Source organism: Scardinius erythrophthalmus, assembly GCF_964197995.2.
Source record: "Scardinius erythrophthalmus genome assembly, chromosome: 9".
NCBI lineage: Eukaryota > Metazoa > Chordata > Actinopteri > Cypriniformes > Leuciscidae > Scardinius > Scardinius erythrophthalmus.
Genome location: NC_138229.1, coordinates 9565449 through 9592710, shown reverse-complemented (window position 1 = coordinate 9592710; position 27262 = coordinate 9565449). Strand labels below are relative to the sequence as shown.

The 27262-nt window shown below is 37.5% G+C and overlaps 1 protein-coding gene across 2 annotated transcripts in view; it reads right to left on the bottom strand.

The window, feature by feature from the left end:
* cadm3 (cell adhesion molecule 3) overlaps positions 1-26763 on the bottom strand; it is a 68492-nt gene extending 41729 nt beyond the window's left edge. Inside the window, exons 1-2 of one of the 2 annotated variants that reach the window (XM_081374208.1) lie at positions 26566-26763; positions 25070-25260 (exon numbers count right to left, since the gene is read on the bottom strand). In XM_081374208.1, coding sequence (XP_081230334.1) covers positions 25070-25190 — 121 coding nt within the window. In that variant the 5' untranslated portion in view covers positions 25191-25260; positions 26566-26763. The remainder of the gene's footprint in view (positions 1-25069; positions 25261-26565) is intronic. The other variant, XM_081374209.1, reaches the window with a different exon arrangement.
* Positions 26764-27262: the final 499 nt, after the last annotated feature.

The following is a 27262-nucleotide window of genomic DNA, read 5'->3' as shown; positions in this document are numbered from 1 at the left end:
ATAAAAAGGCGCACAGGAAACAAAAACCTTGAAAAAATGATATAAGACCCCGCCAAATTACAGTGATGCCGATTCGCACGGGACTAATATTATCACAGGACCTCGGTGTTCGGCGAAATATGGTAGGTCATTTTTTACTTTACAAATTACAGACATGAACGATTCGCATGGGATTAAGATCTCAGACAACCTCCGCAATGATTACATATGACTAGAGGTCACCAGGTAATACTAATCTAGTGCGAACAGTGCTAAAGACAACAAAATACCACACAGACATTTATTTTAAAAAATGTACACTAAATGTAAATGTACACTAAAAATACCAATGTGTCAAGAAATAAATAAACCGTTAAATGTTTAATTTAATTTAATTTAATTTATTCACATCCCATGTGTTCAAGAAAACAAAGGCAATGCCATATCCCAAAATAGCATTGAAATTGGTGGATGTCTTGTCAAATTGATATATTAAAGAGGTCTGATGGCGGCAAATAAACATGATGACACAAAGGCAAACGAGCATAAAACAGCATAAAACACAACAAAAGGCAGCACAGCAGTTCAAACCTGCAGCTCAAACCACAGGACATGAGTAACATCTCAGCACAATATGAGATCACTGAGCAACCCAACAAAAAGAGAATAACTTTTAAGGCATTGGGAACTTTTCAAACAGAACGGGACTTGCGAAACGAGATAAAACGCCAGACGAAACCTTTTTGAATTAGTCTGCCCAGTGCCCAATACTGCAGTAAAAGCCAAAAGAAATCGATTCATGCAAACCTGGGAGACGTTATTCAATGTCCAAAACAGAACACAGCAATCTAGAGTGGAATACCACTAAAACAGACCTGAACCATCTACTGTGGAGCACCACAAATTAGACCTGGGAAAAGGGCTGTGGAATAAAGTGAGCAATCTGCTGCAGAGTCAGGCCACGCCAATCTACTGAAGCACACCACAAATTGGGACTTAAGAATATTGGACAGCTATATTATGAAAAAGAGAGAAAGAGAGAAAGAGATATGTCAATGTCAAGAGCTCTGAATAACATACTATTCATATTATTTCTATAGTAAATGCGTTAATGCTGTCACAATACCAAAATTTCAGCAGTCAGTGTGAACACTAGTAAAATTTCACAGTTCTCGGGTACCAATTTCAGTAAAAACTATTGTAACTGTTTTAATAGTTTTTTAACCATTTCAAAATAAAAACATTAAATAAATTAAATTAGTTCATTATCAATGCTAATAATAGTTATAAAAATAAAGAATACATTTAAACATTAGCATATAGGCTTTAAATACTGTTTAATTAAAGGGGTTATGAATTGAAAAATCACATTTTCTTTGCCTCTATACAGAAGAAGAGCAACGCCTACTTCTGCGTCATTAGGGACTTTAAGCAACGGCCTCTGGTGGAACGGCAACGGCATTCTGGCGTTTTATTGCGCACACGCGACTTTAACTGCTACTTCGTGGCGTTCTACTGTAACTTACTACGGGAGAACAGCTGATTTGCCGTATCGCTACAACGTGAGAGATTAGATAAATAAATGTTATGTTTTATGGCATATGACATTGTAATTTGCATCAGTTTATGATTGCACCACTAGTCTTTTATATAGCCTGTGTTGAAATGTTTTAAACTTAAGATAATTGTAACGATTTGCATAAACATCCTTCTCAAAATCCATGTTAAATGTATTACTATGCTATTCAAATATTTTTCATATTGGGTAAAGTAGATTAACAGATTAGAAATAGATTAATGGATTAGTTATTATTATTAGCTATCTATCAAGACCGTTAATTATACTTACTTTTCAAAAAATTGCTATGGCTACTTCATGTTTCTTGTTGATTAGAGCCCCTATGGAGTGTGCAGAGCAAGTGTGTAGAGAAATCCTGCTCGCAGAACCATACAGGTACAAGAAGGGCAGTGTTGACAACACTGTAAAAGATTTTTCTGCAATTAGTTAAAACAACTTAAAATTTGTTGAGATCAATTAAATATCCAACCTAACTAAACTAAACTAAAGTTAAGTAAACTTAATATTTTAAGTCAAGCACGAATACGTAATTTTTTAAGTCAAAACAAAACATTATTTCTTATTCTAATGTTGACATTTATTTAAATCATTTTTTTGCAGTGAAGGGCAAGGCCTGGTCTACAATAGCAGACACACTGAATTGCTCTCGAGAATTTGAGAAGAAAGAAAGAGCAGCTGAGGAAAACAAAGGGAGTGATAAGAGTATGAGGAAGTTAGAGACGGACAGGGCCAAAGCAGAAGAGGCAGGAAGAGGGCCATGGAGAGGGTTAGCCAGACCAACAGGAGGCTTAGTGAAGAGGGAGAGAACTGGACAAACAACAAACGTAGGAGAAGGAGTGGGAATGACAACATTGAATTGTTGACGGAGAGAAGCCAGACTGAGAGGGTTCTGAGGGAAAAGGAAAAAATACAGGTTGAAGAGCAGCACAACAAACACAAAAGCAGATGAGTGACATGATGCAACTAATGCAACAACAGCAACAGCAAATGCAGGCAATGCAGACTGTGCTACTTCAGCAATAGCAAGGGCAAGCATTACTTTGTAAGTTTGTCAAAGAAATGATTATTTTATTCTTTTGCAGTTTAAAAACATTTCTTTGTGATTTCATTCATAAAACATTTCAATGTATAAATCCTTCTATTAATAATAAAATATAAAATCTGCTAACATAAAATAGCATATTTTTAATAACATTTTGTAAGTAGCCTATACTTTATGTATATTGTGTGTTTGTGTAAACTAACTAACTAACTATATATATATATATATATATATATATACAGTGGTGTGAAAAAGTGTTTGCCCCCTTGGTAAATATGATCAAATATGGCTGTAAAAAAATAAATCTGCATTTTTAATCCTTTTGATATTTTATTTAAAAAATGTGCAAAAATCTAACCTTTCATTGAAGTAAAATAATTGAAAGTGGGGGGAAATCACATTATGAAATAAATGTTTTTCTCCATAACACGTTGGGAACAATTGTTTGCCCCCTTTTATTAAATACTTTTTGCAACCTCTTTTTTCCAAGATAACAGCTCTGAGTTTTCTCCTATAATGCCTGATGAGTTTGGAGAACACCTGACAAGAGATCAGAGACCATTCCTCCATACAGAATCTCTCCATCCTGTTCTCCGTTATAAGATTTCTAGAACAGGCTGTCAGGTTTAGATTTTTTTATCTGTTGGTATTTGATCGAATCCGTGATGCCATGTATCTGACCATAGAACCCATCCCGTTTAAAGTTCCAGTAGTGTAAGTTACTTTTCAAATGTTCTATGGTCAGATGAAACAAAAATATTAGCTTTTCTGGCAGCAAACACTTAAGATGGGTTTGGTGCACACAGGGATAAAAAAGTACCCCATGTGAAAAATGAAATACTCTACTGCTGTATCTTTAATGCTGTGGGCCTAATTTTCTGCCAGAGGTCCTGGACATCTTGTTCAGATACATGGCATCACGGATTCGATCAAATACCAACAGATAAAAAATCTAAACCTGACAGCCTGTTCTAGAAATCTTATAACGGAGAACAGGATGGAGAGATTCTGTATGGAGGAATGGTCTCTGATCTCTTGTCAGGTGTTCAATTATTTTACTTCAATGAAAGGTTAGATTTTTGCACATTTTTTAAATAAAATATCAAAAGGACTAAAAATGCAGATTTATTTTTTACAGCCATATTTGATCATATTTACCAAGGGGGGCAAAAACTTATTCACACCACTGTATACTATATGTTAATAATAAAATAAAAATCTGTTATTATAAAATGTCTAATTCTTTTTAAATACAATTCTGTTTTTATACTGTGTGTTTGTATACTATGTTATATTTATTTATTTTTATTTTTAATTTATTTATTTATAGGCCTACATAGCACAGTGTAGTTGTGCATACAGTATGTTACCTCATGAAAAATAGTCACAAATGTGTGGAGGATCCAAGTTAAAAAAACTGTGATGTCTGATACCGTACAGACAAGTTAGTGCATTTCTTAACAAACCAGACACAACATACAATTTCCCAACACTACTCAAACCAATTTTTAAACTCTTTTTGAAGTCCATGAACTTGAAGTAGTTTGCTATGTCCCCAAACAACCACTCCACAGACACTCTGACTTCACTCATTCTTTTGTTGAATTCCATCATTTGAGGGGTGAGATGAACATGTCGAAATGGGGCTTGCAGATGCACACACATTGGGTATGCTGGGTCCCCATACACACACATTGGATGACCATCTATAGACACGGCATGATGTTGCAGCAATGCCAACAGCCCAGATTTTGCCAGCATTCCAGAGTCATGCTTCTTTCCCTCTGTTAAAAGATATTTTTATTTTTATACATTTTAAAGGGAATGACAATGTTTCCATAGATGGTAAATTATTCAGACTTTGCCTCAGATCATTGCCTCTTTAGCCCCGCCTACGAATTAGCAGATTTCGCACATCATGTAGTAGTAAATACGAGAGAGAGGCAAACACAGGATTACTCGAGCAACAAAACCATAGATGCCTTTGAGGATTACAAGACGTTTTCCAGTGCCACGTTGTGAACAAATTGCCTTTCAATTGCCTTCATTGTGATACTAACATTAAGAAAGTGTGGATAAACTTTTTTTATGAAGTTCCAGATCGCACAAGTAGTCAGTTCAAAGAGACTAAAAATAAAAGATGATGAAGTGCCGATACTGAATCTGAGAACTCGCAACACACAAGTGTGAGTAACAATGTTTTTACCATGTGTCACTATTGCTTTGTGTGTTATAGATCATTTGATATGTGTTACAATATAATACTCACATATAAGAATGACAGTGCGACAAACAATGGTACATTCATTCATAATTAGTTTACATGAAACACTGCAAGTTATCATAGTTATCATAGCTTGTGATTGCCCACAACGCTCAACGCTGCAAAAACATGTTATAAATAGTAACAGTAACATTTGATTCTTAGTACTCAGTACTCAGTATTGATAACTTGGTACTCAGTACTCAGAGTTAACACTACGAATTGTTATGTTTTTATCGACTTATTGTGACAACACTAGAATGTACACTGTTCACAGTATTTCATTTTCGGTGTGCATGGACTACATGTGTAACGGATGCCAGCTAGTGAGAGCTGTGCGAGTAAGGCCAAGGAAAATTGACATCTTCACCCTTTATTTAAACATTTAAATCATTTTTAAATATTTTTGTAATCATGTCACATAGTTGTATTGGAGTCAATTGTTTAATTTGTGATAACACAATGAAACATGCCAAATTGTGCAGACATACTTTTTGGCCAGGCAACTGTTTCTATGCATTTTTTGCATAGTAAAATAAAACATGTAGTTGTCAGATAAATACCTTAACCAAGTTTAGTGTTTTGCTTTACCTTCACATTTAAAATATTGTAAAAAATATTAAACATTTTCCTCATATTTTGATCATTTAATCATTAAACATTAAACAAATACCCCCTCCAGACATCAGGATATCATAATACATTTTCAAGATATCGCCACTCACAGAATTAAACGTGCATAAAGATGGCATGTATTAAAATGCAATGAGGTACTGCGGCAGAAGTAGAAACAATATTGCACATATTCTTTTAAAAATATATTAGGCAATACTCAGTGTACACGGCAAAGGCATAGAGACATCTATGATATTCTTAGTAATAGTGTCAGTGTGCTTGGCCATCATGAATATGCATGTGTGCATTTCTGAGGGCATGTGTTACGAGTTCTGGATATGAAATAATCACAATAGCATAAGATGATCAGTGTCTTTACTGCTATTGTTCAATAAACCTCAAGAAAAATTGTGGACTGAACTGAAGTGTGGGTGGAGGTCTCTTCAAAACATCTTCCTTAGAAAATATCGAGTCCAAAAGTATTAAATTAAACCTTGAAACTGTAAAACTTTCCATCTAAATTACACATCGATCATGAAGACAATACACCAAGCTTTTCCATTTCAAGATACACCATTAAAAAATAATGTTATTATCAGGTTTCACGTAACAAAAGAAATGAACACTTCAGTCATGACTAGGTTTACATTAATCCAGCAATTCTGTTTAGAATCATTGTTATAATTAATCCCCTGATCGGGTTTAATATAATAAAAATATGAATCCCATGATGATGTTAAGTAGAATATTATAAATTAATCCCCTGATCTGGTTTAGAGTAATGAGAGGTACACTTGACTGAGCAAAATGAAAAGCAGCAGAGACAAAATGTGTGTCGTAGTTACTGAGATGGAAACATGCAGAGACCTGAAGAGGAGAGATGTAAGGAATTACATTTACATTGAAATGAGAGACAGAATGAAGACATGTCATGTTCAGTGATCAATTCTACATTTTAATGATTCGTTTTAAACCATTTCCGTCAAGACAAAAAGAGAAGAAAAAATACAAATCGGAGAAAAGGGCAGGGAGGAGATGGATGTATTCTTTAAACAGCTACAGTTGGAAAACGTTTAGCTTATGCTCTATAGGTAGGAAGGAGCAGTCAGACATCTATTTGTGCATTTGACTCATTTCTCCATCCAACAGCGCTGCTGCGTCTTATCCAATACGGCTTGACTGCTAGCATTGTTCAAGGTGAAGTTTGAAATTAATCCCAGGAAAAGAGTTTACAATTAGACCCTGGTAAAGAGCTTAGCATGTCATGTTATCTTGACGACGCTAATGAGCACAAGTCCCTCCCCATGACAGATTCGAAAAAATGCAGCTAGTTTTACCTCCTGGTTGATTTGGCACACTATAAATGGAGGGTCTAATTAAGTAAACTGCTTATAACATGCATTTAAAAATGCAACATGACATCTTCTAATGAGAATCATTTATTAATCTGTTTTTCACCATAAAAGCTCCATGGTTTAATGACTGAAGGCAAATATATTAAGACAGCCATGAATATTAGTATTGTAATTTTACCTTTGTAAAATAAAATGTATTATAATTGTAATAATTATTACTATTGAATATCATTAGAATAAAATATTATTTATAACAATAATAACAAAAGAAATTCAATTAAAGGCACAGTATGTAAAATATTTAGAGTAAAATATCCAAAAAACACTGTACAATGTTATATATATCCGTTATGTATAACATGGAGATATCCGTTATTTTAACCAGTGTAACAGCCCGTGTCATTGCATCACCTGTCAGTGACGTCATATCTACCGTACCCTCGATTTCCAGTTTCATTTCCGTAGAAACCATTTTCATATTATGTGCTTTATTAGACAGGTGAGCAACTGTTTGGTTGGTTCCCTTTATCGACAGAAAACTAATCATTGTTAACAACATGTTTAATCTTAAATCTGTAATCTTAAATCTGTAACAAAATTCAAGTTCAGGGAAGAAGGTGGATGTTTAACATAACTTTAATTGTAAAATAAACATAAACAACAAAACGTAAGGAGCCACAGCGTCCGTCCGGCATATAAGCATAATTAAAACAGCAGCATAAAATATCTCATGCCTCTCGGCCCACCCAGCTTCATAACACAGTAACATTAATTAAACTATAATACATTAGCTCATCTATGAACATGCTTTCCATCGGCTGTGGAGGTGAAGATGACAACTCCCTTGATGCCACGCTCATTCACGGCATCATCAAGCTACTACTTTGTTATTGTTTTGAATATCCAACCTCTAGCGATGAAACTTAATGTGCCTTTAAAATAATACAGTGGTTTATTGGAAGGTAAGCTCTATTGTCACGACGCACAATATGTTTTTTAATTCTGTCATAATCTGTCATAAGCTCATGTCTACTTGTAACATTAATGTGCCACAAAATAACAAAAAAATTCACTAAATTTTTTTACTGTGTTCCTCCTAAATTATTCAAATTAGGTACACAAATGCTTGAGAAAATGATAAGTATAGAGCCCTGTAGAGTATTCTGTTCTCTGTTGTATACTGTGTATATTTGCAAATGTAGTATGTCAGATATTCCATGCAATTTGCATACCGTGCACACATACTGTGCATACATAAAAAAAAAAATTGTATGTTATGATATCCGGAAAATAAGACTGAATGTGACATACTGATTCTATAGTCTGCATGAGATTTGCAGCATTCACTGAGCCATGACTGCTAGCGCATCAATCACAAGCAAACCAGCATTTACCATGGTCAATTCACAGATTTCATGCACAAATATACATGTGAAGCATGTGACGTGTTAATTGTGTGAGGACAGAGCACTTACTGTGATGTGTTGAAGTTCATAAAGACATGTGCGGCACGCAATGAAAGACACTTCAGAAGCATGTGTTAGTTATGTGAAGTACTTCATGACAAGAAACTCACTGGCAGGTTGTACTTCATTCAGAGCTTGCAAATTAATTCTAACGAGTATATAAATAGATCTCTCACCTGCTTGGGCAAGAGAAAGTGAGAAGGATTTTGTGTGTGTGTGTGTGTGTGTGTGTGTGTGTGTGTGTGTGTGTGTGTGTGTGTGTGTGTGTGTGTGTGTGTGTGTGTGTGTGTGTGTGTGTGTGCGTGCGCGCATGTGTGTATACGCTTCCAGTAATCGCTGGTATGGTGCCCAAATGTTAAAGGAATGTAATGTGAACCATCCAAGCTTATGTCATGTGATTGGTTTAAAGCGATAGAGAGAAGATTGTGAATGTGTGTGTGTGTGTGTGTGTGTGTGTGTGTGTGTGTGTGTGTGTGTGTGATTATGCTGCATGATACAATATGACACAGCGTGAAAGCCCTTCATCGCTCTTCTCTATCCTCTCCTTGTCTCTCATTTCCACTTTCTTGGTTTCCATTCATCTTTCACTCTTCCATCCATCCCTTGTTCGCTCTAGTGCCACCTCTGCTTGCCTTATTTCCTCTCTGTTTCTCTCCAGCCTGTTTATTCTGTACATATGTGGTCCCTTTTTGTGTATCATTCATTCAGTACTCAGATTAGAAACGCTTATTAACGCTCTTTTGTCTCAGCCCACAGAGACGCGGCTGAATCAGATTCACACGCACACGTATATACACAAACACAGACAAACACACATGCAGGCTCATTGACAGGTTCTAGTGTTATTTTCTAGCTCATATCATGCAACAAGTGCAGATTTTATCTCAAGGGGGAAAAAAGCCACAGTCTGTGTTAATGACTCTACGGTGAATTAAACAACACAGCGCACTTCTCACCGCTGACAAACCTGGTGAATAAAACCACTCTGTAGAGCAGCTGAGACGAGCCACACAGCGGAGCTTTCAGAGCGAAATTGCTGAATAAAACAACACGGGTCTTTCATCCTCAGCCAGACTGATGGGTGACTCCACAATGTGCTGCTTTCATCACAAGCACGTTGAGTGTGGACATCTGAGGAGCACACATATACACACAAACACGTACTGTATATGCACACACACATCTGTTTCTCCACAACACTGATAATTTTAACCTGCAGCCAGACACCTCTCTCTATTTATAAAAACTTTCTCTCTTTCTCTTTCACGTAGACACTTGAAAGATCTCAACATGTTCCATAATTGGATCTGAACAATCTAGCAGGAGTGAGACTGAGAGTGAACCAAACTGGGCTAAAGGTTAACAACATTCATCATTATAAAAACGCACGCACGCGTGGCTCTCCCTGGCCGATAGCTGCTGTTCAACAGACTCACGCTGATCCCGCCTGATCTCCCCTCTCCCCACTTACGGACAGTTTAATCAAACACACAGCGCTTCGTAAGAGCTCTGCCGTCCTGTTAGATCACAGGAAGGGCTGTGGAATGTGACTGGCTACAGCTAGGAGATCAGTGGAATCAGAAGCGAGAGTTTCTGGATGTGGTTAATTTGCTGTCTGAGAGAGTTTCTGAGAGCAGCTGGTTGGGTATATTGAAACCAAAAGTTCTTTTTTAATAGAAAACAGGAACAGTTCAGTTCTTAATACTATGAATGGTATTAAACATCATTTTATTTCCTTCTAACCACTTACAATTTGGACAGAAGGCAGTAAAAAGCTGGAATGCAAAAATGCTGCTTCTGCTCTGAACGAAGCAAAATTAAATGTTTGGATAGGTCTGTTATTGGTGCAATAAATCCTTGATGCCAACATTTTAGTAATTCCCTGCTACAGACCCAGCAAGCAATAACCGTCATTTCACTGTCTAGGTTAACTATAGACCCAATATAGTCCGGCTATGGGTAACCCATTTCTAGCCAAAATAACCTTGAATTTGGTTACATGTCGTTTTTGCCAAAAAAAAAAAACTTGCGAGATGTATGATATTCCATCATGTAAGCAAAGTCAACAGTGATTACAATGTGTTTGGTTTCATTTCTTTGCCATGTTCTATGCGTTAATAGTATATTCTTGGGCTATGGTTAGACGTCTATTAAATTTTCACTGACAGCCCAAATTTTGCCTCGTTTTAGCCTAGAGGTCAGGGCTGTGTTTGGACGGCTATATGACATCTTTTAAACGCAAAATTGCTTGCTGGGCGAACATGCAAAAAGCAATATATCAATTAAGAAAGGGGGGCGGGGGTGTGAATGTAAATAAATATTAAATATTATATATATATATATATATATATATATATATATATATATATATATATATATATATATATATATATATATATATATACACAGACACACACACACAAAGCAATGTTGAAAATTGTTGTTTTTACAGAGTCTGAAGTTCGGCAGTTATTTGGGGCTTTTTGCTGTGTCCTTGGTCTTAGGTGAAACGTTTCATTGATTTAGACTTGGGATAGCTTGAGAGAAGCTGACGCAATCAGTTAAAGACTGAGCAAAGCTGATACTATCAGAGACAGACATACAGAATCTTCAAAACCGATCTCACACTGGCTGCCAATTCTGAGTTCTTCCAGAAGAACTCAGAACACAGAAAGTACACCTCGAGCAAGAGGTGAAACTGCTTGTGACAGTTTAATCAAGATGATGTTCTGTGCGCTTTATATTAAACTCCAACTTGCAACTCATTTATATGACATGATGAAAAGATATGTACTTTTTGTTCCATTCAGTATAAATATGTACAAAAATTATAAATTAAAGTTCCTAGTCATCATTGCATCTAATTTTCTGATTAATTAAGATATTGTACAAAGTAACAATAATAAAAAAATATAAAAGTACACATTAAAATGTACTAATATAACATATAATATATACTACTTCTACACATTCAAACGTTTGGGCTTGGTAAAATATACTGTACTTTTAATCAGCAAGGATGCATTGATCAAAAGTGACAGTAAAGACATTTATAATGTTACAAAGATTTCTATTTAAAATAAATGCTATTTTTCAAACTTTCTGTTCATCAAAGAATCCTGAAAAAACACTTCCACACTTTCCACACTTCATGAATCAAGCAGGACGACCATTTTAAACTGATAACAAGTAGAAATGATTCTTGAGCACCAAATCAGCATATTAGAATGATTTCTGAAGGATCATGTGACACTGAAGACTGGAGTAATGATGCCGAAAATTCAGCTTTGCATCACAGGAATAAATTACTCTATGTAAGTTTTTTTGTTCAAAATGAACCAAATTTAAACGAGTCAATACATCATAAATCCTGCTTCCAAAACGTGTTTTTGTTTTACCCTGATTCACTTTGGTAAGCCTATTACAAGTATTAATATTTTAGACCTGACAGGATGGTTTTCGCAGGACATTGCATACATATGTCACTCGCCAATGTGTGTCTCGTCATTGTTGTAAATAGTTTGTGTGTTGTCACAACGAGCAAGAAATTTTGACATGGAAAGCGCTAAATATCAAACCTCCAGGGAATCACCGTTTTAAAAAGAACACAGAACAGGAGAGTGCTGGTGAAAAGAGAACGCGATAGAGCTCGTAATAAAACGAGAGTCAACATCGGCTTGACTTTTTGGAGATGGCGAGAACTGAGTGATTTGAAATGTTGTAAAAGCAATACGGAGATGGCATTTTTATTACTTGAAAGGTGAGTGAGGTATTTTATTGAACAGATAAAATGCCATATGTAGCTCTCTAACAGAGTTCATTGTAAAGAATTATCTGTTGTGAAGGGCCATTTCATTGTTGTAGTGCTGTGCTGAGATTTATTTTCAAGGAAGTATCGTGTCAGTGGGTTTAGCTACTGTAATGTCTTCAGCTAGTCAGCTTGAGATCCTTTCCATCTAAACTGGTTATATCCTTTAAGTCTATTAGTGAATGTTTTACGAGCAGTAGGATAACCATAATCATCCGCAGAGTCACTCAGAGCCGAAACACTGCCAAAACAATGTTCTTCCACAAAATGCATGCAGTTTTGTTACATAGTGTACCTTTAAAACATATTATAAAATAAATCAGTTATTTGTAACCTGTAATCTGAATGAATCTGTATTATTACATAAATAATAGTAAATAATATATTTCATACTGATATTACCATGCAGCTGAACTTGTAGTAGTAGTTGTAGTAACCTAATGTAAGATAAAATATAAGCACTGGACTCAAAAAGTACAGGTTGAAACAAAACTAATGTTGTTTTTAAAATGTTGTAGTAACACATATCATAAGCAAAGGTTAATCCACTAAATATATGCTCAGAAATCATCCAATGAACTTTGAATAGCTTTTCTAATGGGAGATAATTGGAGAGAAACAGAAGTATGGCTTGGTAATGGAGGAGAGGGCCCAACCTCTGTTGTCTAAAGATATTCCTTCCCACACGCTCACTGAGGATATACAGCAGAGCCAAGATCCTTACCTATTCTTTGAAAAATTTAATTTCGCTTTAAAAAGGAGCAGAACGTGAGGTGCTTGTTAAGTGATGAAAAGTTCATTAAAATAAAATGGAAGAGGCAGAGAATAGGCTGATTGTTACAGCAAATACTCAGTAGATCGCTTTAATGATAACTTCACTAATCATAGTCATCGCAGCAGAACAGTGGGCCGCAGGATCATAGACGGCATAAACAAATTTACCAGCTCATCTGTGGTTTGTCGACAGATCATATTATCAATGATTGTGGATCATTTCCTAGGGGAGAATGACCTCTGCTTAAGAGCCTGTGATGCATCTTACTGTCAGAGAAGCTGGAAAGCACTTCCTGAAAACATGATTCATAAGATAACAGTCTATGGAACTGACAGGGTTCCCTGCTTCTTCTCAACACCAGTTTTTTTTTCTCTCTCTCTCTCTCTCTCTCTCTCTCTCTCTCTCTCTCTCTCTCTCTCTCTCTCTCTCTCTCTCTCTCTCTCTCTCTCTCTCTCTCTCTCTCTCTCTCTCTCTCTCTCTCTCTCTCTCTCTCTCTCTCTCTCTCTCTCTCTCTCTCTCTCTCTCTCTCTCTTTTCCCAGGCCTTCTACTCCACAGACTTACATTTTAACGGAAAGATGCTGGCAACAAAAAGAGAGAGAGAGAGGAAATGTACTACAAATACCCAGAGGGTGTGTGAGAGAGCGAGAGAAAGAGAGAAAGAGAGTGCAAGAGCGCGAGAAAGAATCAGCGGCATTAGAAAAGATGCCAGCAACAAATCTGTCCTCTGAGTTAAGTGAGCCACTGGCACTTACACACAGCTCTCCCGCCTCTAAATCTCATCCACATTAATGATTGGCCAGCATTACCGCCCATTGCTTAATCTCTCATCATTATTGGCCACATCTGGAGGAGCCAAGCCGCTCAATCAAGCCACAGCCGCATGTTACGCTGAGGTAAGGAAGCAAACACACCAGCACTTTCAAACAGATCGCATTTCCCAGGGAGCTTTGCAGTGGTAAACACAGCCCCAGGGCACTCCTGAAAGCAGGAAGTGTGATCCAACTGCCAACCGGCTAATTGGAAATGCTTTCCTCCGTTAGAATGGACACAGCTCTCATTCCTGCGGACCCGAGCACGGTCCCGCAGAACCTTTGAAGCCCGCTACGGGGGCCCTTTAGCTTGCTGCACAATTTTGACATGGTGCAGACTGGAGAGAACCAAGTCCATGTTTTTATTCATGAAAAATATATCACGGGCGATGTCGGCTGGATAAAAATACCCACATAAAGTGGGCCAAACTGCTTTGAGTAGAGCATTGTGATGTTTATCTGGGAATGTGTGGCACTGGGATCTCTTTGATCGGATTGCTCTCTGCCTCTTGATTTGCTTATAGATATTTTTAGATTATATAAATAATAAAGCTCAGAAAAAAATCTGGAAAAATATGAATCCATTTAAACTTATAGTCATTGAACTCAAAGTCATAGAATGGAAATGTGACGCAAGTTTATAGAATCCTTGGAATGCTTTAAATTTTTTCCCTCTCCCAGATGTGTGTTTTCTCAAGCAATGAACTGGTGGTTGAGGACAGGCTATTGCATTTTGCAAAACAAGTACGCCACAGGGTGATTCATGGTTTGGCATTACTTTATTCCCAAGAAATCAGCTCTCATCCTACAGCCCTGTAATGCAGATAGCATCTGTTTTAAGAGCTTTGTAGCTCAGCCTCATGTCAGAGTAAACATATTGTATGCTGATGAATCTAGGGCTCCACAGCATCAGCCTACAGTTATTAGAGTTTAGATGGAAGATAACAAATTAGCAATAAGGAATTATCCACCGACTGTGCGTGCATATAATGTACTGAGACCATTCAAACCCCTCTGCAGAACACATGTTTACGACTTATACATTGAACTTCAATTCCAGGGCTTCAAATCCAATAGAGCAACAATCCAAGGACAATCTTTTCTTACTGAATCAAATGACTTCTATGATGTTGGCTGCATCCCATATTCCATACTTCCCTACAAAATTGAAGAGGTTGCCTAGCCTTTCAATCCATGAGTTGGAACATGAATTAAACTGGCCACACTCCACAGGAAGGTGAATTGTAAATCTGAATGAAAATGACAGGAAGATGAATTTACTGATTTGCAATTCAAAGAAATTCCACACAGGTAATTCATTCTGTGAAATGAAGTGTTCTTATACCCTAGTCCACAAAACTACTACATATAATGTATATATAAACTTCATACACAATTCTATCTATCTAAAATATCTATCAAATCAAATCAATCCATCCATCCATCCTTTAAAACATTCCGACTTCCAGAGTATTTTTTAATTTTAAAGATTAAGATTTGTCATTCAAAATTATAAATGTTGCTTTTCCAGATAAAAATGACAGTTAGTTTTGGTAGTTTTGGCTTTGGTACTATTTTCACAAGCAAGGTATACAAATTTTAAACCTCTTAGTACAAAAATCCAAACTGATCACACTTAGTACACAGCTAGTCATTCTTTCAAAACCTGATCTCATGCTTTCATTCAGTTATACACATTTTCAGTCCACATAATCATTGCTTCAAACACAAGATTATTGTAAGATGTAATGAGAACATTTGGTTTAATCACCAAAACACAACAGTATGATCTTCTTTCAACTTAGTAATTTTAACAATCAATTCATTTCATAGCAAACAATGCAAGATACATGTTTCAAATCACCCTTGTTCCTGAAACAATTACAGTAACACAGGCAACAGATGCCACATTAGAAAATACACTTACCTAACTTACCTAAAATAAAATCCATAATGTTTGTAATAGTATCTATTCAGTGTGTTATCAAAAGGTGCGATGAAGTAATGACACAGCCATGAGGTTCCGTGCTAAAACAGAGTTTGCTGTCAATACAATGAAAGTTCTCACTGAGCCATATGACTGAATCTATACTGTAGTTGACCTTTATAAGAATGAGTTACAGTAATGTGGCACTCTACCATGTTAATCTGTTTACAGTATCACATGGCATACATACTGTAATGCAAAATGCTGAATTTGATGCCATCTGTCTCCCTTCTTCTGATGCATCTCAACATAGTGGTTATAATCAGAGATAAATTGCTTATGTAAAAAGAATTCATTACATTTGGTTATCCGTATCGGAAATTGCAAACAAAGTAGTTACTTCATCTATTGAATCTAATTCTATAGAAAACTATAGATATATCAAAAGATTTATTGACTAACCATTAAGATCAGCTGGATTAAATAATAGACAAATGTATTAAACTGAACGAAAAGAGATGAAAATCAAGATTCAATTCAAATCCAGGAAGTAAACTGGAATTAAAAAAGAAAACATTCTTAATACAGTTTTGAACACAACCCTGGCTTTTAGGAGCTAAAATTGCATTGTTTTATGATTCAAAGCAAGGATATATTTCTAAGCTTGTTGCATCATCTCATGAACATGTATGTCTGAATATTCCTGAAAAACACTCATGTCCTGATTAATGACAGGGGATCTTTATCTATCCCAGCTTACACAGGAAACATAGAAGACAGAGTGCATTTAATCCAATCAGATAGCCACTCTTACATCTCTAGATACAACCATTTTGAACTCACAGAAGTCTCAACACTAAACCTTAATCTAATAGGTCAAGTTTCTCTTGCTTGTACACAATCTCTGCTCAAACCCCTTGACACGAGATGACTTTCTAGAGAGCACAAAAAGGTTCATGTAGGCTATAGCCAGCAAAAAAGAGAGAAAACACACCCTCAGCACCCACTTCAGTCTTTTGGAGTAGACTCTCAATTGTATCACTTTCTAACTTACAGATAACATCTCGTACCAGTGAGGATTTTTTTTCAAGCTTTGGGAAACTACATTTCCCAGGAGTCAGTGGAGTGTTTTAGAGATCGTAGACAGGAAATAATGTCCTTTCTCTGACTTTGTGCGTCTCACTCAGGGGTTCCGGCATGCAAACAACGCCAAGACAAGGGTGACTTTCATTTCCCTCTCTCTCCTTCTGTTTCTGTTTGCAGGTGTATTTCACATCCAGAGCCACACACAATCTCAACACACCTACAGATCTCACGCATGTCTATAAAACCCTGAACAGCCGTATACTGATTACACTGATCTTTATCCAAGTCTACATTGAAACAGGACAGCCACTCTGGTGCTGGGCCAGAAGAGCCAATTCACATTCATTACGTACCTCAGAGCAGAGCTGCCGTCTCTAGATTCGTTTTTTTAGGTTTTCGCATGCAACGGCTTTGATTGGAAAGGACTAAAGGGACTGAGTGGTTCTGTTCTGAGAATCTTTGCAAATATTGGACTAGAACAACATTATATTATCTTACTCCCAATTAATTTGACATTACGGTTGTGAAGTCAGCCGCCACATCCAAACATATGAATTTGTTTTCTTCTCCTCATTATCTATTCATCTTTAACACCAGCCTACTAAACGATCAGCAGGGGGAATGTGGCAAAAAATGCTAATGGCCACATGATTGAAAAACAAGAAAATACTTTTTTTTTTTTACAAAAAAACACACTGCATTCAAGCAGACATAACATCTTGCTGTTTCCCAACTTCTTGAGTTATGTGAACTCATAGAAAAACTTAACACAGTCTCACCCCCAAACGTCACATACTGACGCGTCTTGACCAAACGGCAATATACGACGAAAAGGGTACCCCTAAAACGTCCGTATGTGACTATTTTTTGACAAAACATTGATGTATTGTTCTAATTTATTACTGTGAAGCTGCTTTGATACAACCTGTGTTGTGAAAAGCGCTATATAAATAAACTTGACTTGACTTGACTTGACTATTCGGGTTATGGGTAGGTTTAGGTATGCGTTAGGGTACCGCTAAGAGGCGCTGCTGGTGCGCTTATGTCTTCGTCTCATATGGACGTTTTAGGGGTACCCTTTTCGTCGTATATTGCCGTTTGGTCAAGACGCGTCAGTATGTGACGTTTTGGGGTGAGACCGGGCTGAAAAACTTTGTATATGATGTTTACAAGCAATAAAAATATGATATAATTTTGACCTTGCAGACATTAATAGATCTAGAGAATCAGAAGTGCTCACTGTAATTGCCTGGGAGCTTTGTTTTTCAATGGAATTAAAAACATGGGCTCCCAGGAATAGTCAAATTGGAGCATGATGTATTTAACACTTTGCCATTTTGGTGTGTAATATGCTGCAGATGGTAGTGAGCAGCTATAGGTATGAGGTTTTTGTTTTTCCAAATCTACATGAGTTGCCAACCTTGACCACATTTTATGAAAACACAAATGTGAAAGCTTTTCTATATCTGTGATGCCTCATTGCCCTCTAAGATACCTAATTTTGGCTAAATTATATAACATAATTCCATTTTTGCTTCTCGGAGAAGAATGCATCTTTTCAGCTGAGATGCTTTAGAGACGGAAGGAAAAAAGCTGCATACAAGGTATTGGAACATTTTAAATCAATATATAATCTTTACATTTAAAAAACACTGTTTATCTAAAAGCATTTTGTTTTAATGCTAGTGTGTTCATTTTAATGGAACATATACAGGAACCGTTGCAGGATGATATTTGTCTCTAAATGGAAACACAAAAGAACAATAACAGGATAAAAAGAACAATCTACCTCTCTTTGAAATTAAACAAGTAAATCAAGTGAGACAAAATTCACTTTTGAGTAATTAAAAAATGTTTTTTCTATAAACCACTTAAAAAAATCCATAATAATGACTTATAAAATGTCCCATGAGTAGTTTCTCCACATGCAGACCTTTCTGGTGTTTTCTTGTGTTGTGAGAGAAGAGCCATCAGGGGTTAAGATGTGCAAAGTGTGCAAATAATTTGTGGCCTGTCGTCTGACTAATCAGTTTTTTAGTGATCCATTACTCTGCATTATTTATGCTAAGTAGCTATTCTGTTCAGGACCATTTATAATGAACATTACTCGAAAGATCTCTTAGAGGCATTCGATTACACAACACACACACACACACACACACACACACACACACACACACACACACACACACACACACACACATATAATACCACTTTAATCCTGACATGCTTTCACAAACATGCACATATGTCAGCAAGCATCACTAGGGTTTTACACTGTAAGACTGCATAAATCACTCAGCCCAAATGTGCACTAGCAACACAAATAGCCATCAAAATGTCTCAGGTCAGTGGAGGGACACAACAACATCCTTCATCACACCGTCAGCAGCCACACAACAAACAAACAAAAAGGCTAATTTTCCCTTGCAGTGTCTCTTTCTCTTTCGATGAATCTGTGATGCACAGTTGTTAAGCCCTATGAAATGAGCCCCAGGGCTGTGCCGTCCTCTTTAAAATGACCTTTCAGAATTGATCAAGCAGGTTATGGAGGATATCCAGATGCTTCCACCACATGTTGAGCTGCTCGCAAACATGTCACAGAGGATGTAGCACACATATCGGAGGCTACGGGTGATCTGTCCTACAAGTCACACACACACATCAGAGACCACATGAGCAACACAAGCACACACACTCACACAGACATCAGAGAACAGAGGTTAAAACTCCACGAACTCATGCACACTGCAGAGACCATGAGCGATGAACTGGATATCCCTCACACACCAGAGGACCAAAGTGAAAAGTTGTCTCTCTCACACACAGCCAAATTCAAATGCGTAGCCAACACATCAGACAACATGACTGGACATCTGAACACTCTCTCACACACACTTACAGTCTACTCACGAAACTATGAGTGAAGACCTGATAAACTTATATCATGATATACATTAGCCTAACTCATATCATGATACACATGCTAATCTTGTTTCCTTTTTTAATGCTTTAGCACAGCTTTCAACTTACAATATAACCTAGTTGAACAAATGTGAAAACATAGCAATAGTTATTAAGAATAATAGCAATAACAAACACCATAGCTCAAAATAGAAACAGACAAAAACAGTAACTACAGCACACCGTTATTATCGCAGATATAATCTATGCCAAATGGCACCCTAAACACTCGAGGTGATCCTACGAGTCCGCACTTTCGTGACATAACTGCGCTTTGACTGTCGAGAAAAAGAAGTGCGCATTGAGGGCGCATATTGACCGCAAAGGGTCTAGGTTCTGAAACCTAAAATTACTAAACAAAATGGGACACCCTACCCATGGACTTAACAGACACACGTAGCCATTGTAAGTCCACGAGACCGAAAGTGCAGGGCCTATGACGTTGCTACAAAATAGATCATATTTACCGGAGTTGTGAATGTGGGTTTGCAGACTGTATTGAATGAGGTGTAACAGTGTACCGTGAAAAAAAATTTATATTTCTATTGAGTTGTCTTTTACGGGATACAAACAAACACGAAACACGAAAACAAACACAGCGCATTAAGTGTAGGCCTTTGCAGATTCACAAACAATTAACTCTTCTGAGCCGGCTCTTTTCAGTGAATGAATCAAAATTAGACAGCGTGACCAGTTTAGGCCCTGTCCTAAATGGCACACTTCATGTGCACATGCAGTCTTGTGGACTAAAGCCGCATGCGCACTGTACAATTTAGAATTGTCCTTTACGACTGTTGCTTGCTAAACTGTATGAACATAATCCTCGCTGTAAGCCAATTCACACTGTAAGATCTCAGTTGTCTTTAATGTCAGACTGTACAGCAGTCAAGGCACATTAAAAATGGACGCATTCAAGAAGACTCGTCTGGAGTCACACCAAAATGACATATTTAAACGTTTTTTCCTTGAAACAAAATTCTTCATGCCTTAAAATAGCTTGAATTTAACCCTATACCCTTTCCTCATTTAGTATACGTGGTTCTATGAATATGCAAATTAGCCCCGCCTCCACTCACACAGCTCAGAGATCCACTCGTTGACGATCACACGTTGACCTGATTGGTTACAAGGTAGTTTGTGACGTCAGAAACACCAGCGATTTCAAAACCAAGTGTTTTTGAGACTGTCTTTGGACAGCAGTGTTAAGGAGAAAATAATCAGCAATGGTGTTGACTTATGAATTTGAACATGGTTTGTCTTAAAGCATATTAAAAACACCGCATAGACATAAACAACATTAAAAGCTTGATTTTTACCACAGGGGGACTTTAATGCTACGCCAACGCAGATTTGAATGTTTGCTGTGATTGAACTTGAAAAAGGACTGATAGACATAGCAGAATCATTGTCATTTAGGAATAAGATCACGTGGGTGTCTGAATTTTCTGTATCATTGTTTCTAATACTACTAAAATTATAATTTGAAAAATATTTTTATTTTTTACTTCCTTTTTATTAATGCAGTACAGATAATGACAACCATCTGTTTTCTCCCAGTGGTTTACATTATGCAGTTTAGCATTATGTGATTAATTTACAACAAAACAAAACAAAACAAAATGCCTTTATCTCCAGAATCTTTTAATTTTTTTGTCTTGCATTACGTAGTGAAATTGGACAAGCACATCATTTTCTGCTAATTCTTTTTTGTGAATTGGAATATGTGCAAAGGATTTTGGGTGATTGAAGGATACACGTGATGCATCCTTCAAAACAGGCCAAATGAAGTACATGAAACGAAGGCTGCCTTCAAAGGATCCTTTAAATCAAGACGTCCTTTGACAGAGATTGAAGGCGTGGCAGCCGAGACATGCACCCTAACTAGGACACAGCCTTCCGATTGAGATTATTGAGATCATTATTTCTTAATTCAAATTATCACAGAAGTACTGTGATAAAAGTGTATAGTTCGGATATAAACACTGATGTCTACAGTAGCTATTCAAATAGAGTAAATCACCTTTTGAAAGTAACATGGCGCTTCAAATAACGAGTGTATCAATGACATCGTTACACCAGTAGGTTGCGACAAGTGACTGTTAAAAATGTAGCCTATTTGTCATTAAATCATTCATTCAAGAGATTTGTTAAAAAAATGCTGATTTATTCAGTAATGAAACAAGTGAAATCTTCATGAGTGAGTCATTAAATCATTCATTCATTAAATGTTTTTTTTAATAGGGTGCAGCAATTAACACTTTTTCAGAACATCTAGTGATTCTCAGTTTATCCAGAATCGTGCAGATCTACTGATCATCCTATATAACCATCATATATACATACAATTACAGTTGGAAAGATGAAAGCTTTGTTTACTAAGGCTGAAAGGTATACATTGTCAGTTTAATACACTTTTTAATACACACCAGCCTTTGTAATATGTAAAGTATGATTTACACACTAAACTCAGCAGAAACACCAGCACAGTCTGCAAATTTTGAAAAGCTTGAATATGTCAAAAGTCGAGTTTCCAGGGTTTCAAAAAAAATTTAATTTCATTTTAATTCTATTTGTTATTTTATTTTATAAAACGGATAGTTCCAGTCCACATGTGTTATGTTATAGCTTTTGTTGCTGGTGTTTATTTTATGAATAAAATAAATATTAAAATGAATATTTTTATGGAGTAACCGTTTTATAAAAGCAATAAGCCCCTTAGAGCCGTGTTTTACAGTGGATTTAGAACAGCTAAGGGGCGTTGTTAGTTACGACGCGGAGCGGAGTTTAATTTGTTCTCAATGCATAATGAACACACACACACCATTCAAAAGTTTGGGGTCTCTAAGATTTTTTTCTCTTAATGCTAACCAAGCATTTATTTGATAAAAAAATACAGTTAAAGCAGTAATATTGTGAATGTTTTCTTTTTAATAGTCCTATTTAAAATGTACTTTATTTTTGTGATGACAAAGCTGAATATTCAGCATCATTAATCTAATCTTCAGTGTCACATGATCCTTCAGAAATCATTCTAATATGCTGATTTGGTGCTCAAGAAACATTTCATTTACATTTACATATTTTCATTTAGCAGACGCTTTTATCCAAAGCAACTTACAAGTGAGAACAATAGAAGCAGTTAAACTAACAGTAGGACAACAATATGTAAGTGCTATGATGACCCTTCTCAGTTTAATCTAACGCAGTACATGTTAAAAAAAAGATTTTTTTTTTATAAATAGAATAGAAGAGAAAATGTTAGTATTACTGGATCAAGTGCTGCCAAAAAAGAAGTGTCTTCAGCCGTTTCTTGAAAATGGCTACGGACTCAGAAGCTCGGGTTGAGTTCGGTAGGTCATTCCACCAGCAGGGAACAGTCATGATAAAGGTCAGAGAAAGAGATTTTGTGCCTCTTTGAGAAGGCACCACAAGACGACGTTCACTTGCAGAGCGCAAGTTTCTGGATGGCACATAAGTCTGAAGTAGTTTAGGTAAAAGAGAGCAGAGCCAGCGGTTATTTCTTATTATTATCAGTGTTGAAAACAGTTGTGCTGCTTACTAGTTCAAAATAAATTTGTAATAGAAGGTGGGTGGGCGACTTTGCACAACACTGATTGGTTATGTAAGCGAAGGAAAGTTTTTCAAAAGCAGGAGGAACAGGCATCACAAGTAATTTAATGTAACTCTTACAGTCATAGACCACAACATACAAAACACAAAATACTGTTTCCCACTTCAGAGCCAACATTCAACATGCTCATACATATATGCACCAATCAAACAACCCATACATCCTCTCAAACAACCCGCTCCACTACAGCACATAAACCAAAGTATGAGTTTCTTACATATGCAAAAAGCCTGCACACACTCACACATACGCTCACATACGCATTAAGGATGCATAGGGTTAGTGGATATGCAAAAGCACAAAAAAAGCACAATAATGAATAATGCAGTGAGCAGCAAAAACAGCTGACAGTTAAAGTGTTTGTCTGTGTGTGAGAGAGAAAGGATAAGATCAGGATCGATAGAAAGAAAGAAAGAAAGAAAGAAAGAAAGAAAGAAAGAAAGAAAGAAAGAAAGAAAGAAAGAAAGAAAGAAAGAAAGAAAGAAAGAAAGAAAGAAAGAAAGAAAGAAAGAAAGAAAGAAAGACAATAACACAATCTCTCTGAATCCAACATCTCAACACAAATCTCTAGTTCACACTTCATAATGAAAAGGAAAACTATCACAATCATCATTCATCATCTACCATCATTTGATAGAGATCTGTTCAGAGAGTACTCTCTAGAGAGTAACAATACACCTACACAAGCCTGTAGACTGATTCGGTCCAACTCATTGTGATTGTGTAATGAACACTTGTGCAGTAGCAATTACACTTCCAACTAAAAATTAAAAGTAGTTATGATCTACACTCATCAGTCTGCTGAAACTGTGACAATGAACCAGACATTTCAACAGAAGCTGCATTCCTTACTAAACTTCATAATGAAAAAGCATTTTATAATGAAAAGGTTTGATAAAAATGCTGTTTAGTCCTAAACTCCACAGAGGATCAATGTAATAGTCACACACCTACACAAGCCAGAAGACTGATTCAGTCCAACTCAGTAAGTTGTGTAATGTGCTGCACATGTGCTTGAGGATAGATAGATCTCTCCTCTATTTGTGGTGTATTCATAATAAAAGCATCAAACATTTCAAGCTGCAATCCTTCCAAGTTCATTAAAACACTTTATAATTAAAATATTTTATAATAAAAAGAAGATCCAACTTGCCTGCTAGCACTGTGTAATGTGTATACACTCTTAAAAATATAGGTTCTTTATTGGCATCTATTGTTCCATGAAGAACCTTTAACATCCATGGAACCACAAATGGTTCTTTAAAGTGGAAAAAGTTTCTTTAGATTTTTGGTTTAGAAAATGGTTCTAAATCCCTGAAAGGTTCTTTGAGGAGACAAAAATGGTTCTCCTATATGGCATCGCTACAAAAACCCAGTTTTGCAACCTTTATTTTTAAGAGTGTACACATAGCCTTCTTGAGAAATGACATAGATAGATAGATGGATAGATAGATAGATAGATAGATAGATAGATAGATAGATAGATAGATAGATAGATAGATAGATAGATAGATAGATAGATAGATAGATAGATAGATAGATAGATAGATAGATAGATAGATAGATAGATAGATAGATAGATAGATGGTATGTGCGCTATTGTTCCCAAAATTACAAAACACAGCAGAAAATTCCGTTGGAGCTGAGAGGAGGGGGAGGCTCCTCTGTGCCCCACGAGCTTATTAACGGCTCTGTGATTCCCAGAAACAGAAAACACTGAAAACAAGAGGGAGGAGCAGAGTGAGTGCAGAGAGAGGGGGGTTTCTTACCAAAAACGTAGTTGCTCCGAACGGAGGTCGCGAGAAGCATCGTCAAGGCCGCGAGAGCCCTAAGAGCGGCTCGCTGGAATGACGGGAATGTCATACTCTGACGCACGCGCATCCCGCTCATCAGTCCAGCACGTTAAACCCAATAGTCCTCTCGAGACCAGGAGAAGTAGAGAAGCTCACCGAAGCGCTGACTGGAAGAAAGGACAACACACACACACACACACTCATTAACAGACAGAGCGCGCTGATTGGTCGCATTCGCATAGATGCTGAGCACACACACTTCACTCACGCGCTGCCCCAGTGCTTTCATTAATCGTCTCGTGTCATTCGCTGTGTGTAATGTGACGCAGTGATCGAAAACATTCCCTTCGTCACTCAGTAACCCAGAAAACGACTCTGAATCGACAATTACTACGTAAAAGTGAGTGCATGCCTGACAAGAATTAAGATTTGTAGAGTGTTGCCCCTGAAATCCTCCCGGTAGCCTTTAACACCGCTCTCATTATTCTCCTACTCTGACTGCTGCTGCGCGCGAGAAGAAGGTGCACCTGTCGCCCGTTGAGAATTCAGCGCTAGCGTGGCCACAACCGTGCGCGCGCGCTCACACAATAGTCCAGGTCGTTTGTTTGCCTTTTACTCTCCATTGGTGAGCTTTTGTGAACTGTGCAAGTCATAGCGTTGCCTGCGGATCGGGCGGGCGATCGCGCAGAGATGCTCTGTATTGTTGTGCAACTATAGAGGGAGGCATGGACGGACAGTGGCTGTCAAACTCTGTGTGTGTGTGTGTGTGTGTGTGTGTGTGTGTGTGTGTGTTCGTTCAGCGCAAGGGCGAAATATCGCCTCATCGCGACTGGACGAGGTGATGATACCTGCTGCAATTCTAGGGCACGCGACCCGAAACGGAGCCACCCGCGCCGCCTCCCTCACTCATCGGTTCTTTTCTCGCACTTCTCCTCTTTATTTTTCTCTCTCTCTCTCTCTCTCTCTCTCTCTCTCTCTCTCTCTCTCTCTCTCTCTCTCTCTCTCTCTCTCTCTCTCTCTCTCTCTCTCTCCCGCTGAGAACCAGTCCCGTTCTCATCCGCGCAACCGGGACGCCCCACCGAACCACGGAAAACAGTAGCAGGTGCACACAGTCCGAGCTGAATGCAGGAGAAGATGCTACTAAAGCTCGCGATTGGGAGGGGAGGGGAAACGCAAGGGGGCAAAGCAACCATCGGCGCATTTACAGTAAGCCTAAACACGCTTTAACGTCAACCCCCTTCCCTTTGCTCATAGTTTAACACCTTCGAGCTCGTTGAATGGTTTTCTGCCCGGTGCGCCCGTCAGAAGAGGCGCGCGCGGATGCAGGCGCATTCCAGAGCACGAGCGTTCCCCTATTTACAAACCTGACAGGTGTCCCCCCCCCCCCCATCTGTATAAGCACCAGGACGCCAACGACAATAATACCCCTGCGTGTCTGTGAGCTCAAAAGGAGGGCAGATTACAATACGCACCGATATAAGCGCTCCTCGTGATGCCTGTTGGCTCCGTTGGTTCTGGAGTGTTGGACCCGTCTATGCCTGCTGGCGCTCACGCTAGGTCCCAATGGATCTGTCTGTCTTGGTTCTCGTTCCGCCCTCCGCTGTCTTCTTGTTTTTCTTGCCTTTTCCTCTCTCCACGGCTACCGTTCACTGCAGCAAAACAGTCTGTCTGAAAGAACGGAGAAAGGGAGGGAGAGAGAAGAAGGGAGGGAGGCGCGGGGGGTGGAGGGGGAGGGGTGGGTATTTTAATACGATTTGGCCGCACCATTTGGATAACAGGGCTAGACCATACTGCCTAAGATAGATTATTATTGTTATTACTGCTGTTGTTTATAACATTATTTATGTTAGAAATAAATAGATTGTTATATTTATTTGTTTTTACTAAAAATAGACTAAAACAATAAATAACGATAATGAATACTTCATTAAAAATAAAAATAATAAAAATAATTGTTGGTTTAAATAAAAAAAAGTAAGTAGGCTATGGTTGTATTACAATTTTGAGTTCACTGAAGTTAAATTTTTGAGTTGATACAATGAAGGAGATTCGTTTAATCAAGAGAAACTCAAAATATTATGTTATCTGAACCACATTAATTATCCCAGTTGATTTGACAAAAGAAATAAAGTTGTGATAACAAATCATGAAAATATTATTTAATTTTTT